The following is a 17,009-nucleotide window of genomic DNA, read 5'->3' on the forward strand; positions in this document are numbered from 1 at the left end:
AAGGATGCCTCTGAGTAGGTCAAATCAGCATTTGTTCTTGACCAATACCAAAGATCTAATACTATTGGTCCCAGCTAGTCTCCACAAAGTGAAGTAGAGAACAACCCTGTCAACCAGAAAGGTTGGGTTGCCAATCAAGGCTAGATGTAAGGAATGGTAGGCATTTAGGCCAGCTTTATGGCAGAGAATATGCCATATTTTCCTGATTGTTCAAACCAACCAGAAAAATGTTTCTGGTTATGTTGATAGAGGAAGCACAGCAAATCCGTGTGGCACAAGAAGTCATAGTCTAAAGAGGTGTTTGTGTATGTGGTTTCCCAATGGCGCCAATCACGTAACAGGGCTGAATGGTTATAAGCTAGAATGTCTGGAAAGTTGATTGGACTTGAGTTGATAAAGTTATGCAGAGGAATTGGGGAGTAACACCTTTTCCAAATTAAGTTGCGAAACAGGACATATATTTGCTGCATGTCTGTTTTACACCTGGAGAGAGCTCAGAAGGGGATCACAATCCTTTTAAACAATTTAGCCCATCTGAGAAAAGATACATGGAATCGTTTAGACCCTTTCATGTCATTAGAGAGGGTATGGATAACGGTTTCCATGTAAGTCCGTAGCGATACAATAGGGGGCGGGTTAAAACTATGCCTAAAGTATGGGAGATCTCTCTTAACCTATTATAGGCAATGTCAAGCTGCCCGCTGAGGACAGGTATTCTGGCCATAAAATAACTCTGCCGTAGATTTACCCATGTTGATATGGAAGCCTGAAATAGAAACAAATAAAGCAATTCTATCATGTATCATAGAAAGAGATCTTTCAGGCTTGTGCCTGTCAAGGTAGACATTATCAACCTTTTCATTGTTGACCTAATGCACCTCACTCTTCATAGATAGCCCCTAAGAGTGTTTGCACACAGAAAGTACCATTATGGAGGTCATTCTGGTTAGTTCGCTCACACAGAGGAGCAATGTTTTCTACTACGCATGTGCATAAGCATTTATGCGCATGTGCTTTAGAAATCATTCGATGGCCATCATTAAATGATTTCAGCCCCGCACGTAAGGCTGTGAATGGATGTTTAAGCAAAACATAACTCGAACTGGATATTCGCTGTGCGAGGGGGGGCTGACATTCATGTGGGCGGCATTTAGTTGACTCGCAAAGCTGCCAAATTTGCAGCTTTGCGAGTCAACCAGAATGACATTGTGGGTGAGATTTAATAGGATGAGAGATTCAGAAAGTGAGAGATATGGGAAGAAATCTCCAGTTTTTTTAAAGCAGCAATCATTTACACTGCAAAATCAAACTGGTTTTGCAGTGAAAATGATTGCCGCTTTAAAAAAAACCTGGAGATTTCTTCCCAAATCTCTCACTTTCTGAATATCTCATCCTATTAAATCTCACCCCCTATGTGCATACAGTTTCTGATTGTATAGTGTGCATAGCAGGGGTTCTTCACAATATAATTAATAATGGCACATTCTGAATAAGGAATTGTATCATCTGGCTTAATATGACTTTAGTGCATAACATAAGGGACAGTGTAGCTTAAAGATTCATTGTTTACGCACCTGTGTCAAGGTCCCTGGATCACTGCACATTCCTCAGTACTTATACTGTGTGTCTCATATTTCCATACTATGAGAGCTTATATAAACAGACATTCTCGCTTTCTGTAGCATAATTCATGTGCTCTTACACCATATTTGTTAACAGCCGGTTCTTGGCTAGACATATGATGCTATGGGGGATTGACCCGGTCTTTGTGGATAACAGCCAATTTCAGACGTCTAATTAGTCTGCATCCTCATGCTGTCATGCTGTCCAAGTCTGTTTTATTCACTGCACTTTTCTAGGTTCATCTTGGCATTTTATCTGGGGTGTTGTCAAGCTTGGAATACTTATAGAAAGGAAACCATTTGTTAGAAAGTACCACAAAATAATAGGAAAGAGAGAAAATTCTCATGGCCAGAGAGTGGGAAGGGCTGGGAAAATTTCCATACCAATTTCCCATTGCAATAAACTATCCCGAAAAGTCTGATTTCCCACATTCAAACAGATTTGGATATTTGCTAGTGTTGCTTGACAAAATGGCTGTACGGTATGATAAATTAGGACTTGGACATGTAAAATCATGTAGTTACTATTCCACAATTGCACTTTCCTGGTGCTTAACCAAATATTCAGTTTCATGTGCTAATTATAGGTTATATTGTAACATTTCCTGAGTGCACCCAAAACGTCTCTGTCAACCCCCTCTCCTTTATTCCACTAATTAATTTCAGTCTACTAAAATCTATATCCATTATATGCACTGATTTACGTCAGTGTTCCTCAGGAGATGGACACAAATCTCATGTTTTTGTAGTTGCGGGAATAACGGTGTCACGTTACATTACAGCGAGAAAGTGTTACTGATAGTTTATGAGAGGTAACTGGGTGCCGGCTCACATGCAGACATGTTCCGGCTGTTTTGGGGGCATGTCACAGTCTGCAATCCCATAGAAAGACCCAATGGCTTTGGCGTCTTTCTCATTGCCCGTTCTGAGTGACAATAGGGTTTCTCAAAACACCAATAATCGACTGAACTGCAGCCAATGCTAAATATTTATACACAATTGCTACATTTTGCGAACACGATTGGGGCGTCGCATTACAAATATTGTGAATTGAGTTTTAAATATTTCTGCAAAAGTCTCAATTAAAAAATTCTATCACTTAAAAAAATATAAATGAGGGTGATTTCCATATTTTTGTATAATATTATTCTAATTCATTACACATTTCTTACTGCCAATTGGTGTATGTCCCTGATTCTGATTTGGAAGTAAGGCAGAAAAAGCACATGGGTTTCTGGAACAGTCCAATACAAATACAGTCTACTATGTATGTATCTAACAAATGTTGGCTTTATTTGACACTACGGATTTCAGTTTGGACACACCCCACCCAAATCTAACTCTCTCTGCACATGTTACAGTGCAACATAGTTTTACCCAGTGGCTTGCTTTGTTGTGCATTCACATCTGAAAAATCAAATACTATAATAATAATAATAATAATAATAATAATAGGTTCTTTACTTTTTTCCTAAAGCGGTCTGTGAAAACGGGTGTCAGAATGGAGGACGCTGCATTGGACCCAACAGATGTGCCTGTGTGTATGGCTTTACTGGACCACAATGTGAAAGAGGTAAGATACCTACCTTATACAGGAATAATGTTTTCTTTTTAAAACATACTTACAGCCCCTTGTTATAGGTGTCTCTGGTGCCTTTAGTCAACTGATTGATGACTTTCTGCACTGTGACACTGGTCATCACTTATCTGTTATCTGTTGATAACCGGCTCCTCAGTTTGCATCAGACATCAAATGATGGGTCACAGAGCAAAAATATGACCACAGCTGCATGTGCACACTATGACACTGGTCATCGGTTAAATGCAAGGGAAAGTTGTACATGTCAGAGTTGTAGTTGGGGGCAGCGTAATAGGCAGCAGTTGTGTGGCAAATATGTGGGGTATTTAAAAAAAAACCCAAGAAGGCTGTGGAGTGTGGGCCTAATTCAGCTTGGAATGCTAATTAGAGAATTTGAGGTGGACTGGGAGCAGTGTTGCCAGAAATGGGGCCGTGTCGTGCCCGTTTTCCAACAGTGGCAAGGCTGAGGACTGCACCGTGCGGTTTTCTTGGCCTTGTAAGCCACCCAGCAATGGCAACTGCACTCAAAGTTTTAAGTGACTAGAAATGCAGGCAGGCTGTGGTATGCACCTTCTCCTGCATTCGCAATGCTATGAACTGCTGTGAGCAGCTTATCAAATGAGATCCATGCTGAATCAGGCCCTTAATACACGTTTGCATCTGTAGTAACAACCAGTTTATTGACTGAATCTAATTTGTTTATTGTTCTGCTTTTTTAACTATATTGAAATTAGAAATATTTCCATTTACAGAATGATCAGTAATAGTACATTTGCAATATGTTAAAACACTGTATATAATATATACTGCACAATACATTATAACCCTAAAATACTCCTATCTGGGCTCTGCTCAGAACAAATACATGACATTGGAACACAGACATGTTTCACTTAGTAAAAGAAAAAACTCCAGATGTAGTTTTTATGAGACTCAAAACTGAATCTGGCAGAGGAGAACATGATTTAGCTTTGCATTTTATAACCAAGTCATAATTTTAGATCCATATTACTCATAGAGATATTGCAAACACAGGTCCCTGTAATATGTTTTTTTTCCTCTTATAATTTAATATAACATGATGATTGCCAAAGTAGTGTCAGATAAGATACTGCATTATTTATTTTCTTATTTTCCTTAGTAACTTTATATTACTTGGTGTCCTTTTTTTCAACCCTGTTCATTATTTTCTATTTTAATCCTACTGCTGCAATACGCATGCCAGGGTGCTGCATGTGATACCCATATGTGAATACTGGGGGGAGGGGGAGCGGAGACAAATTACTGCCTTGCCCGGGTGCCGAATATTTTAGTTTCAGCCCTGCTGAGGGAATTATATAATCATACTTGCCAACCCTCCCGCAAATCGGGTCCCCCTCCCGGCCCCCCGGGAAGGTGGGCAAGTGTCCTGCATTGTAGCCACAGCCCCTGCTCCACCCTTCCCCGCGGTATAATTTTCAGAATGTTGCGGGTCCACGGGGAGGAGGCGGGGCTAAATGAGGCTAATCGTGTCATTTAGCCCCTCCCCCATCCACGGACCCGCAAATTAATGCAGCTGCCGGTTGTGGGGGCGGGGCTTAGTGACATCAGTCTCACCCCGCCCCCAAAACGGAGCCGAAGTGGTGCGCTGTATTTAGTCCTGAAAATGTGCTATTTTCATGTCTGAAAATCGCACATTTGCAGGACAGCGCAAAGTTGTAAAAAAAAAACGAGCGCGGGGCCCCCCGCCCGAGTATAACCAGCCCCGGGCTCACTGAGCCGGTGCTGGTGACATAAAATCAGGGTCCCCGACAAATAGGGGTCCCCTTGATTTTATGAAACCAGCACCAGACTCAAGGTCCGGCGCTGGTTCCCAAAATACGGGGGACAAAGTGACTAGGGGTCTCCCGTATTTTAAGAACCAGCACCGGACACAACCAGCCAGCAGGGTAATGTAACTTATTATATAAGCTCCCGCGGCCAAAGCATTAACCCCCTGGCTGGTCAGCATGGGCAGGGGTCCTGGGGAAGTGGGGACCCCCCCAATGAAGGGGGGGTCCCCCCCTCCAGGACTTACCAGCCCATGCTGATAGTCCGGGGCTGTCCCCGATGCCCCTGGCCGGTGGGCATCGGGCTGATGATTTGTGTAAAAAAAAGAATTAAAACTATTGTTTTACACTGGCGAACTATGAGTCCCAGCAAGCCTACCCCGCATGCTGGGACTTGGGGAACCACAAGTCCCAGCATGCGGGGCATTAAAGGGCCCGCTGGCACTTGTAGTTCTGCAGTGAAAAAAATAGTGCACAAAATCACACTGACACCCTGTAAAATAAAACTTTAATACACACAAAACACACACACACTGATACTTACCTACCTTGAGCCCGTAGGTCGGTCCCTGGATCCTGGGTCCGTCCTCCGGGGCTCCAGGGCAGAAGAGTCCGGTTCCGGGGCCTTGGTCCTGGTTCCGGGGCTGGTCCTGGGGTTCCGGGGCTCCTGGCCTGCAGAATCCGGGGTCCGGGATCCGAGGTAGTCCAGAGGGGTACCTAAGGAAGCAAATCCAACTCACCTGGTCCCTGGCGACGACCTCGGAATCCTCTCCGGTGACAGCGCTGCTCCAATCTGGTATCCGGCTTGCAGGACTTTGACCGGCGCTGAGATGTTTCCTCCTCGGCGTCTCTGGACAGAATGATTTCTTGGCCAATCAGGAGCCGAGAAAGTCGGCTCCTGATTGGCCAGAAATCATTCTAACTAGAGACGCCGAGGAAGTAACATCTCAGCGCATCTAGAGCAGAGATGTTTCCTCCTCTGCGTCTCTAGTTAGAATGATTTCTGGGCCCTTTAATGCCCCGCATGCTGGGACTTGTGGTTCCCCAAGTCCCAGCATCCGGGGTAGGCTTGCTGGGACTCATAGTTCGCCAGTGTAAAACAATAGTTTTAATTCTTTTTTTTACACAAATCATCAGCCCGATGCCCACCGGCCAGGGGCATCGGGGACAGCCCCGGACTATCAGCATGGGCTGGTAAGTCCTGGAGGGGGGGGACCCCTTCATTGGGGGGGTCCCCACTTCCCCAGGACCCCTGCCCATGCTGACCAGCCAGGGGGTTAATGCTTTGGCCTCGGGAGCTTATATAATAAGTTTCCCCCGGCTGTGGCATTACCCTGCTGGCTGGTTGTGTCCGGTGCTGGTTCTTAAAATACGGGGGACCCCTAGTCACTTTGTCCCCCGTATTTTGGGAACCAGCGCCGGACCTTGAGTCTGGTGCTGGTTTCATAAAATCAAGGGGACCCCTATTTGTCGGGGACCCTGATTTTATGTCACCAGCACCGGCTCAGTGAGCCCGGGGCTGGTTATACTCGGGCGGGGGACCCCGCGCTAGTTTTTTTTGTTTATTAACCCTTTCTTTTATTTTTGACAGCAGAACCCTGCACAGAACATTGCGATCTGTGCAGGGTTCTGGGTAATTCGCCTAACAGACCCAGGTCTGAAATTAGTGCGATAATTAGTCACCTAAAAAATGCGATGTGCAAATGCGCATAGCATTAAATATGCGACTTGTATACTTTTGTATTGGAAAACATCTAGATGCGATAAAAATGCGAATTAATCTCGCATTTTTATTCAGCATACCTTAACGCACATAATATGCGATTTCAGTCCCTGGGCGCATTCCATTAAATAAACGATTTAATGGGAAAATGCGATATCGCCATTTTGTGGTCTAATTTCCGCAAAAAAACGATAATCGCATCCCATAGAATGTCACCCATTTTCTTTTTTAGACCTGACGTAAAGGAAAGAAATATTTCCCTTTCATTTTAAAGGATTAATCCATGTTTAAATAGCATTGATAATAAAACTAATATTTACCTGGGAATGTTAGTGCTTTGGATTTATTATTGGGACCCCAGAAATACCTTTTGTATGAGCTTTTCTGAGCTGATGTCATTGTATGACTTTATGCATCGGAGCAGTGAATATCTCTGGATAAGGCTACATGCCTTTTAAGGCTGGAATGAAATATTCTATCTATTCTACCTTATAGGAGCTATGTTATGTAAACATGACAAAGGAAGTAACAGTGCACAATGTTTAAGTTGGTTGTACACTCTTACTGCCAGGAACGGATTGGGAACTACAGATGGAGCGCTCTCCATCCAGCACTAGAATCACCAGTCGCCAGCCATTGCCAGAGGGCGTGCATGCATGCACATGCACACTGCACATGCACCAGCACACATTCCATCCCCCCGACACTGCATGTGCAATAGCAAAACTGGGGGACGAAGGAGTTAAAAATTAGCCAGTAATACCAATTGAGAATAATCTCCAGCCACTTCCCCCAGTTCTCTTCAGCTGCATAACCCCTGTTCCTGCATCTCCAGCCCCACAGTATCTCATCAACTCTAGCCAGTCCCCTTCTGTCTCTCCAGAAAGCCAGCCATCCCTTCTGTCTCTAGCCAGACAGTTCACCTTCAGTTCTCTTCAGCCAGCCCCCCCCCCCCTCCTTCTGTCTCTAGCCAGCCAGTCCCACTTCAATTCTTTCCATTCAGCTCTCCCTATGGTCTCTTCTGTCTCTAGCCATCCAGTCCACCTTCTGTTCTCTCCAGTCAGTCCCCTATGGTATCTTCTGCCTCTGGCCATCCAGTCCACCATCTGTTCTCTCCAGCCATCCAGCCCCCTGCTTATTTTCTAGCCAGTCAGTCCCACTTCTGTTCTCTTCAGCAAGCCAGACCCCCTCTGCTGTTCTCTTCAGTTACCCCCCACTTTTGTTCTCTCCAGTCAGCCCCCCCCCTTCTGGTCTAGACAGCCAGTCTCCCTTTTGTTCTCTCCAGTCAGCCCCCCTTTTGTCTCTAAACAGCCAATCCCCCTATGGTTTCTCCAGCTAGCCAGCCCCATCTTCTGTCTCCAGCCAGCCAGTCCCCGTTCTGTTCTCTCGAGCCACCCAGTCTCACCCTCAATCTCTAGCCAACCAGTCCCCCCGTCTGTCTCATGACAGCAAGTCCCCCATCCCTGTCTCCAGCCAGCCAGTCCCCCATATTGTCTCTTCTGCCTCTATCCAGCCAGTCCCCCTTCTGTCCTCTCCAGCCAGCCCCCCTACTTTCTATCTCTAGCCAACCAACCCCAATACTGTTCTCTCCAGCCACCCTTTGGTCTTTAGTCAGCCAGTCCCCCTTCTGATTTCTCCAGCCAGCCATCCTCTTCTGAACCTAAAGAATTTCTTTACGGTCAGAACAGTCAAACTCTGGAACTCTCTTCCCAGAGAGGTGGTAACGGCTGGCTCATTAAATGCGTTCAGGGCAAAGTTAGACAAACATTTACTGGAGAAAAACATCCATGGGTACAAATAAGAAATATAATCTGTCTGTAAAATATCGGAACCTACCAAATCAGCAATGGATATCTATACCAGGTTGAACTAGATGGACACAGTCTTTTTTCAGCCTTACCTACTATGTAACTATGTAACTATGTAACCTAGTCAGCCAGTCCCCCCTTCTGTTCTCTCCAGCATGCCCACCCCCTTATGTCTTTCCTGCTCCAGCCCCTGTAGCCTAGATGTACTTACCTTCTCCTGCACATCTTATGGCTACTCATGACATCACACGTACTTATTTCCAGGGCTGCCATCAGAAATTTTGGGGCCTGGGACTAACAAAACAGACAGCCCTGCTGATCCCCAAGGCAAAACCCACTGTGGTGCCTCCCACCATCCCGCCGACACTGCATATGCAGTAGCACAACTGGGGGACAAAGGAGTTAATAATTTGCTGGTAATACCAGTTGTGATTGATCTCCGTCCACTTCCCCCAGTTCTCTTCAGCTGCATAACCCATGTTCCTGCATCTCCAGCCCCACAGTTTGTCTTCAACTCTAGCCAGTCCCCTTCTGTCTCTCCAGAAAGCCAGATGTCTCTTCTGTCTCTAGCCAGCCACTTCACTTTTGGTTTTCTCCAGCCAGCCCCCTTACCTCCTTCTGTCTCTAGACAGGAAATCCCCCGTCTGGCTCTTGCCAACAAGTCCCCCATCCGTGTCTCCAGCCATCCATTCCCACTATATTGTCTCTTCTGCCTCTATCCAGCCAGTCCCCCTTCTGTTCTCTCCAGCAAGCCCCCCTACTTTCTGTCTCTAGCCAACCAACCCCAATACTGTTCTTTCCAGCCACCCTTCTGTCTCTAGTCAGCCAGCCCCCCTTCTGCTATCTCCAGCTAGCCATCCCCTTCTGAATCTAGCCAGACACCTTCCACTTTATCACTTCTCCAGTCTTAATACATCTGCCCCATTATTCTATAGTTATGAGTCTATAAAGACTAGTATAGCAGTAGATTATTATTCTTATTTGTTCTTATTTTAGGAGAAATCTGTAATATAGGATGCCAAATGTGTTAATTTGTTGCACAGTAATTCATCAAATAAACACACATGCTTGAAAACAGACCACTGAAAGCTTGTGGTACATATGTACGTAGATGGCTTTGTAGTGTTTTCATGAACACTTATGTTAACATTTCTGTCCCCTCCTTCCATAACCACAACCCCTACGCAGAACAGTGGTGTGTTTTTGTCATCAGCTTGGCTGAGAAAGGACTGTTTATTAGAAGCCCCCATAGGAAGTCATGTGGACACCACCAGCTGACCTTCTGACTGTAATTCCGGCACTCAGGAAATTGATTAGTCAGTGGTCTGAAGTATGTCTTTCTCATCTCACCAAGCTTGTGCTACAATCCTACTGCCTTTTTCTGCGTTAGCCAGAACACATTCCATTACAGAAATTGATGTGTATAATTGGACATTGGTAACAAGATAGTTATACACAGACATTATTTTTCAAATTTCATTGGGAAAGACAAAGATTTCTGGCTTTACAGCAATTTGTTTCTGGATTAGGTTAGATTGCTGTTTCTCCATAGAGTATGGTGACAGGTATTCCCTTACACTGACATCATAGGCGGAGGCACAGAAAGGGTGAGCTCTGATACACACATATACAGCTACACATAGGGGAGCAATGCTCCGACCTCTACATACAGACTAAATGGCACAAACAACAGTAATGCTGTACACAAAGGCATAATACTGTAGAATGAATACAGATTTACTATTACACACTGCCCTATTGATTTGCACAGCTACAGACACAGGATCACTTGCTAACTGGTATAAGCAGTCCTTAGTAGGGAGAAATAAAAAAAAAGACTTTACTAAACCCTGGAGAATGTCTTTGAGTCTGGACTTGTTCTAGAACACAAAACAAGCTCACCAGCTGTGTATATACTAGGACTACCCAGCCAAGCAAAACAAATCAAAATAGAGAACAGGCCACAGGATGGTATCACTTATATGGTACTGAGAGGTTACATAGAAACATAGAATTTGACAGCAGAGAAGAACCACTTGGCCCAACTAGTCGGCCCGTTTTTTGTATCTTTTAGGTCAGGGGTCAGGGATCTTTTTTACCTTTTACCCCAAAATATATAAGGATATGCCGACGTTACTCCTTTGATTTGAACGGAAAGAAATCATATAATTGTAGTACACACTGTACCCCCTGAAATTGATTATATATCCTGCTAGTATGGTACACAGCCTGGACGTCACATTATCAATTGCTATACCACACATAGCCTGGCAGCCATTGATGATGTACTGCTGCAGGTAGGATCTGAAGAACGACCATACTCCCGGGTGCGGGTCGCCCTCGGATCGGACCTGGTCACGGTGCACATCCTGAGCGGGTCGTGCCCTGCCGCGTCATCGATGTGCATTGTGAGCGGGTCGTCCTGGTGTGTACCCCGCATAAGTTGCCCTACTGTATTAGCCTCTGCCACCCCTTATGGGAGGCTATGATATTTATCCACTACTCTTTCTGTGAAGTAATTTATCCATACATTTCCCATGAACCTATTTTAGCACATGTCCTGAATTTCAGAAATGCACTTAACACTAGTTAACTGTGGGGGATTACATTTTCCCTATTGTATTACTAGCACACCTAACGTGCGCTAGTGACAGCCCACTGAGATACGCTTGGCAGTGCTGTCCCCTGCAATCCCCCCCCCAGTGATTAGCGGCCAGGACGATGTTTTTTTCACCTTTCGCCAGCTCAGGGCTAGCACTATACCCACTGTGGGGACAACGCTAGCCCTGCTGCTGACTCCGGACTGTGCTGGAGATCTTGAGATAAAAGCAAGATCTCGCGCATGCCCATTACAGCCGGCCGGGGTGAAAGCGCGAATGCGTATGTGCAGGGCTGCCTGGGGAGCCAATAAGGAGAGCCATTAATGCTGGGCATAATGCCTCTCCTTATCGGCTTGGGGGGTTAATACATTTGCCCATAACGGGTGCCCGTTTCTCCATGTTATGCAGGAGAAGCGGGACTCATTTTTAAAAGAAAGTTATGGCCACCATCATACATTTGGCCCATTGACTCCTAAATCTCAGTTGTTTCCATCATACCCTTCATACTATATGTAGCCTTTTGGTGTTTGAACACTCAAGCGAATGTTTCTGCATTATTTAGCATTAAACTGTCATTCATGTGTTCTTGTCCATTCCTGAAGTCTACCTAGATCCTCATTCTCTTGTTGTGTCTACCCTGTTGCATGTCTTTGTCTTATCTGCAAAAATGCATACTTTCCCTTCAATACAATTTGTAATGTCACAAGCATAGATACAATATTAAGAGTGCTAGTCCAAGTACAGATCCCTGGGGTAACATTTGCCTCCCTAGAATGCACCCCCTTTACTACAAATCTGTTTTCTGTTATATACTGTAACTAGGCTCACATACATTTAATTGCTTTATAAACCAATCCCAAGCTTTCAAGTTTCTTTAGTAGCCTGGAATGTGGGGCCGTGTCAAATGCCTTATTAAAGTCTAGATAAGCTTCATCACTGGGTCCTAGATTCTTACCACATATATGCCAAATATCCTTTCGCCATTTTCTGAATATTAAATCTAATATTGAGTCTTTACAAGTGGGCTCCCTACCAATAGCTTGAGGGATGCCCCCTGTAAGGAATTTAGAAATTTGACACTTGAACTTTGTTACTTGGAACTTGCAAAAGATCCTCCCACTCAGGTAGAATCTATCATGATTCTGATCTCTCTTTAAAGCCATTTTAGGGTGGGATACTCTAAAACGGAAATGCAGAAACACCCCCCCTCCATCGCGACACCAATGCAGAGGGAATCGCCAGCGTTTGCGTCAGCTGATGTCAGCTGCCCACCCTCTTCACATACAGGGCACTGTAGATCCAAGTCCAGCAGAGACTGACTTAGATCTGTGGGCGCTAGTGAAATCATTCGATGGTCAGCAACCATCGAATGGTTTTGCACCTGCACGCAAGCTGCGCATGAATGTTATGCAAAACATCCATTCGCATGTGTACAGGAAATTAGCGGTGTGTGCGAAATGCATAACCCCCGTTATGTATAGTCTAAATACATTATTGCCACTTTATTGTGCTATATGTTCACAGAACAAGCAATACGCAACAAACTTCCCAATGAGACATGAGCACAACTAAACAATTAGAAAAGCAGCCAATGATGATCTTACCCCTTATGTCTTAGTTTATTAAACAAATGAGGCTGGGATGGCAGAAATTGTTCATGTAGATAAATAGGGCTGCTGGTTTTATCAGCTAAATCTTACTAGGTAAATTCTCATGACCTCACCTAAAATCCACAGACTAAAGATTACATAGCTGCCAATGATTTCTAATGCCTCCTAATATAAGCTTTTATTTTATGGTTATTATTACACCTAAGCGTTTATTTTGGATGACATTTATATACTTCCATTCTACTCTTATGCTGGTTATACACTAAATGGTGTGTCTACCCAGTGAGATCAGCAGCAATAGGGACCCAGCAGGGTGCTGGCATCGGCAATTTCATACACTCTCGCTGATGCCAGAGACAAAGACCAGCATGCCTTTCGCTGGCGTAAATGTAAAAACTATGGAGGATGTCACTGACGATGCTAAGAGGATATTTTGATATTTTTTTTGTTCTGCTGCAGCCCATCCTCTGAAGACCCCCCCCCCTTCCTCTGAAGACCCCCGCTGCCCCCACTGGTTATGTAAATCATTGACAGAGCTTGACCTGTGAGTATTCCTAGACAGTAGGGATGGCCATCGTTGCCATTGCCATCGATGGTTGTCATTGATGGCAATAATGCAACTGGCCATCGATAGTGCTAAACTATGCAATGGATGACCATCTATAGTTTTAGCTATCGATGATCATCCATTGTGTTTGAATGATTGGCCTGTGGGCCAATCAGAACACGGGGCGGAGCTTCGCTGGTGTCTGGGGGCGGAGCTATGTGCAGTGCCCCGGCACTTTGAAACCATTTGGTTCTCCCCCATCACTGACAAAAGTATTCGACATCAATCACAAACCATCGATGATTTCGAATCATCGATGGTCGATGGCCATTCCTACTAGACAGTAGACCTAGAAGCAGAAAGCAATGTCAACCTGCACCACCTAGAGCCTCAAAGATCTGACCCTTTTTTCTTTTCAGAGGTAGAGCTACATTGCATGTCTTAAAGATATTCCAAATGTACTAGTTCTGTTGTATGTGCCATTAGGAACTGGCTTGCAGATTCCTTTGCTAGAGATTCCTTATGCTGTGTATGCATATTTAGACACATTTGCTGCATTAAGGGAGTGGGGTGGTTATGAGAGAATTACACTGCTCCTACATCTGGGATATTTTATTACCCAATTAATACCGTTATGGGAATTGTTACCCCGGTGAACTGATAGCAGGAAAGCGCAACAATCCCCCCTCCCCCAACCTCCCCCCCCCAGCCCTCAGTTTTCTCCAGGGCTTTTCCTGCTTAGACTAACTCCTTTCCGTGAAGGTCTTATGAGACAAGAGGAACTGCATTACTAGACGTACGACAAATGAAATGTCTAACAGCCACTTAAAATTCCTTTCTCTTGATTTAAGCAAAATAAAATACATACACGAGACATACCATTTACTTGCATTTATTTCTTTTCCTATTCATTAAATGACTGATGTTTTTTTTGGATTGAGTCCATATGTTGTAGAAAGTGTTGGTTTTAAAGGAGCAGCAACATAGGAGATGACAGCAGATAATAGTTGTTTTCTTCATATGCTGCTTCAAAGTCTAAGACCTTGTTTGGTTCTAGCCATTCTTTCATTTCCTTTAACTTTTTATTCTTCCCCTAAACTAATACAGACATTGGGGCAGATGTATCATAGCAGCGCTTATCGCGCCGCTATGATACTTCCTGCTTCGCCTCAATAGCGAGGCGAAGCAGGAAGGGACATCGACAAGATGTATTAACATCTTGTCTGCCGAAGCGGGGGAGCGTTAACTCCCCCCTTCGGCGATGTCCCTTTCTGGAGATAGCGCATCAGTTAATACTGATGCGCTATCTCCTGTCCCCCGGCCGGCCGCACTGGGCATGCGCGGGATCTCGCTGTTCACGCGAGATCCCCAGCGCAGCCCACAGCTGACAGCAAAGCCGGCTTCGTGCGGAACGAACGTGCGCTAATACCCCTTCTCCCCCATACCGACCGTTGATACATCTGCCCCAATGGGCCTTATTCTGATTGACTCGCAAGGCTGCGAAATTCGCATCCTTGCAAGGCCATCAGACACCGCCCTCCACCCGCAGTGCCCCCCCGCACACCGTGCCCCGAACCAAAAGTTTACCCTGTGTCTGCACATGAGCAGAAACAGGCATGCGCAGACACTATACATCGATCCTCCGTACGAGTGCATGGAGGACCGAATGAATCAAAATAAAGGCCCTTGTTCCAAAATTTTAACTAAATGTAAATTAAATCACTTCCATGACCACGATTGGAAGTTTCATTTTAAAAAGTGAAATACAGTAATTGTAGGGTCATAGCCAAAGCCTGTCTCCACTAATACAAGTGCATTTAGCATTATACTGTGGTATATACTCCCCCTGGGCCCTGTGCAGTATTTATGACATGATTTAGTAGCTGGATTCATTTACAACTTCAACTAATATTTTTTTTAACATACTTTTAATTTCGGTATTACTGACACTGTTACTCTAAATTATAGCTCAGACTCATTTGCTAAATATGCTTTATCCGTGTGTCAGGGGCATCTTAACAGATGAGGGGTTTCTGTTTGCAGACTCCAGGTGGACCCCCCTACTCTCCATGATTCAGTAGGCTCTGGCATTTTGCCAGAATCTACTGGGCATGCACAGGTCTTCAGGAACATGGCGCCCACCAGTTTCTATAGAGAGAGATAGAGAAAGAGAATACATTTACATGTGGAAGCTAGCTGTCATTATATATTTATTGTTTTCTATAGGCTCTTGGTACTGTACACTTGCCCATTTTTTGCTTTTAAGCATATTTTAGTAACTCAATTCGAAATGTCTCTAAGTTCTGGTAAAGCACTTTTTAATTTTATCTTTGGCTCCCAATACACCGACTTAATGGCCACATGATGTTATTCTTCTGCATGTAGAGCATTTTCTGAAATTATAGCACCCTGGCCCTATTAAAATCCGATGGATGGTGGCAAAATGGGTGGGCTGGTGTGAAGTAGGGAGGGAATCACATATATAAATCCACAATTACATTTCACCTAAATGCACAATTTCTTAGATTTGTTATATATGTAGAGGTAATATTAATTTTTTTAAGCTATTAAAGCTTTTCTAGATTCAAGGGTGGACTTACTGAAGCTTCAATAAAATGAAAAATGTTGGTGTTGCTCATAGCCGCCAATCAGATTACAGCTATTATTATCTAGAATGTACTATATAAAATAATCTGATTGGTTCATATGGTCAACAAATTTACATTTGAATTTTAGAATCTTTAGTTAAGCTACACCTTAACGTTATCTAGGTTTATGGTGAGAATCTCTATGGTCAAGCAATTGACTTTACAGGTAAGAATTTCTTCATTGAAACAAAGGGTGCATTGTTTTCAGGAACTAAGATAGAAGCTTCATAAAGATCCCATGGCCAGTCTAATGAAGAGCCCATTGTAGCCCCTTTAAGTCTTTTTCATTTTTGGCCTCATTTGGATTAATTCATAATTTACAGGAAGTGTGTCATGCTTCTCGTACCACACCGAAGGTCAGGATTTTGCAAGAATAATGTGGGGGTTTGAACTTAAGTTAATGTTTTGCTGCTGTCACCAACTGCATCATTATGCCTCACAGTTTTTACAGCTGTGGGGGGATAAGTTACTATTTAATGAGGTGAATGGTTATGATTTTCTTTTCCTTGGCTTACCATAATAATATGTTTGTGTCTTTCCTTTCCTCAGATTACCGGACTGGACCATGCTTCACACAAATCAGCAACCAGATGTGTCAGGGACAGCTTAGTGGTATTGTATGCACAAAGACCTTGTGCTGCGCCACCATCGGCCGTGCCTGGGGTCACCCGTGTGAAATGTGCCCTGCCCAGCCACACCCATGTCGTAGGGGGTTCATTCCAAATATCCGAACCGGAGCCTGCCAAGGTAAACAGCCAACTGCCTACCTGCTTACAACCTATTACCCCTTTTGTTGTATAACTTTCTATTCAGTGTTATGGGCCTAATTCAGCTTCAGTTGCAGTTTTACACAAAAAAAACCTGCAACTGCTTCCTCTAGCATGCAGGAGGCACCCAGCACAAAACAAGGCCATCCAGAATGCCAGGTTCCTTACCACAATGCAATTGCAATATATTTGCAATCACATCACAGATATGTGAGCACTTAGAAGAATTGCAAAGTGCATAACTAGAGTAGCACCCTGCCTGCACAGCCTAGTTGTGGAAGTAGGAGTTGGCCACCA

At 44.3% G+C, this 17,009-nt stretch overlaps 1 protein-coding gene across 1 annotated transcript in view; it reads left to right on the forward strand.

Moving 5' to 3' along the window:
* Nucleotides 1-17,009, forward strand: part of LOC146059873 (fibrillin-2-like) — a 99,286-nt gene that overhangs the window by 80,241 nt on the left and 2,036 nt on the right. The window contains exons 6-7 of the mRNA XM_083172493.1: nt 3,100-3,195; nt 16,495-16,692. Of these exons, the coding sequence (XP_083028619.1) occupies nt 3,100-3,195; nt 16,495-16,692 (294 nt within the window). The remainder of the gene's footprint in view (nt 1-3,099; nt 3,196-16,494; nt 16,693-17,009) is intronic.

The sequence above is a fragment of the Crinia signifera genome, chromosome 1 (assembly GCF_055691185.1).
Source record: "Crinia signifera chromosome 1, ASM5569118v1, whole genome shotgun sequence".
Lineage (NCBI taxonomy): Eukaryota > Metazoa > Chordata > Amphibia > Anura > Myobatrachidae > Crinia > Crinia signifera.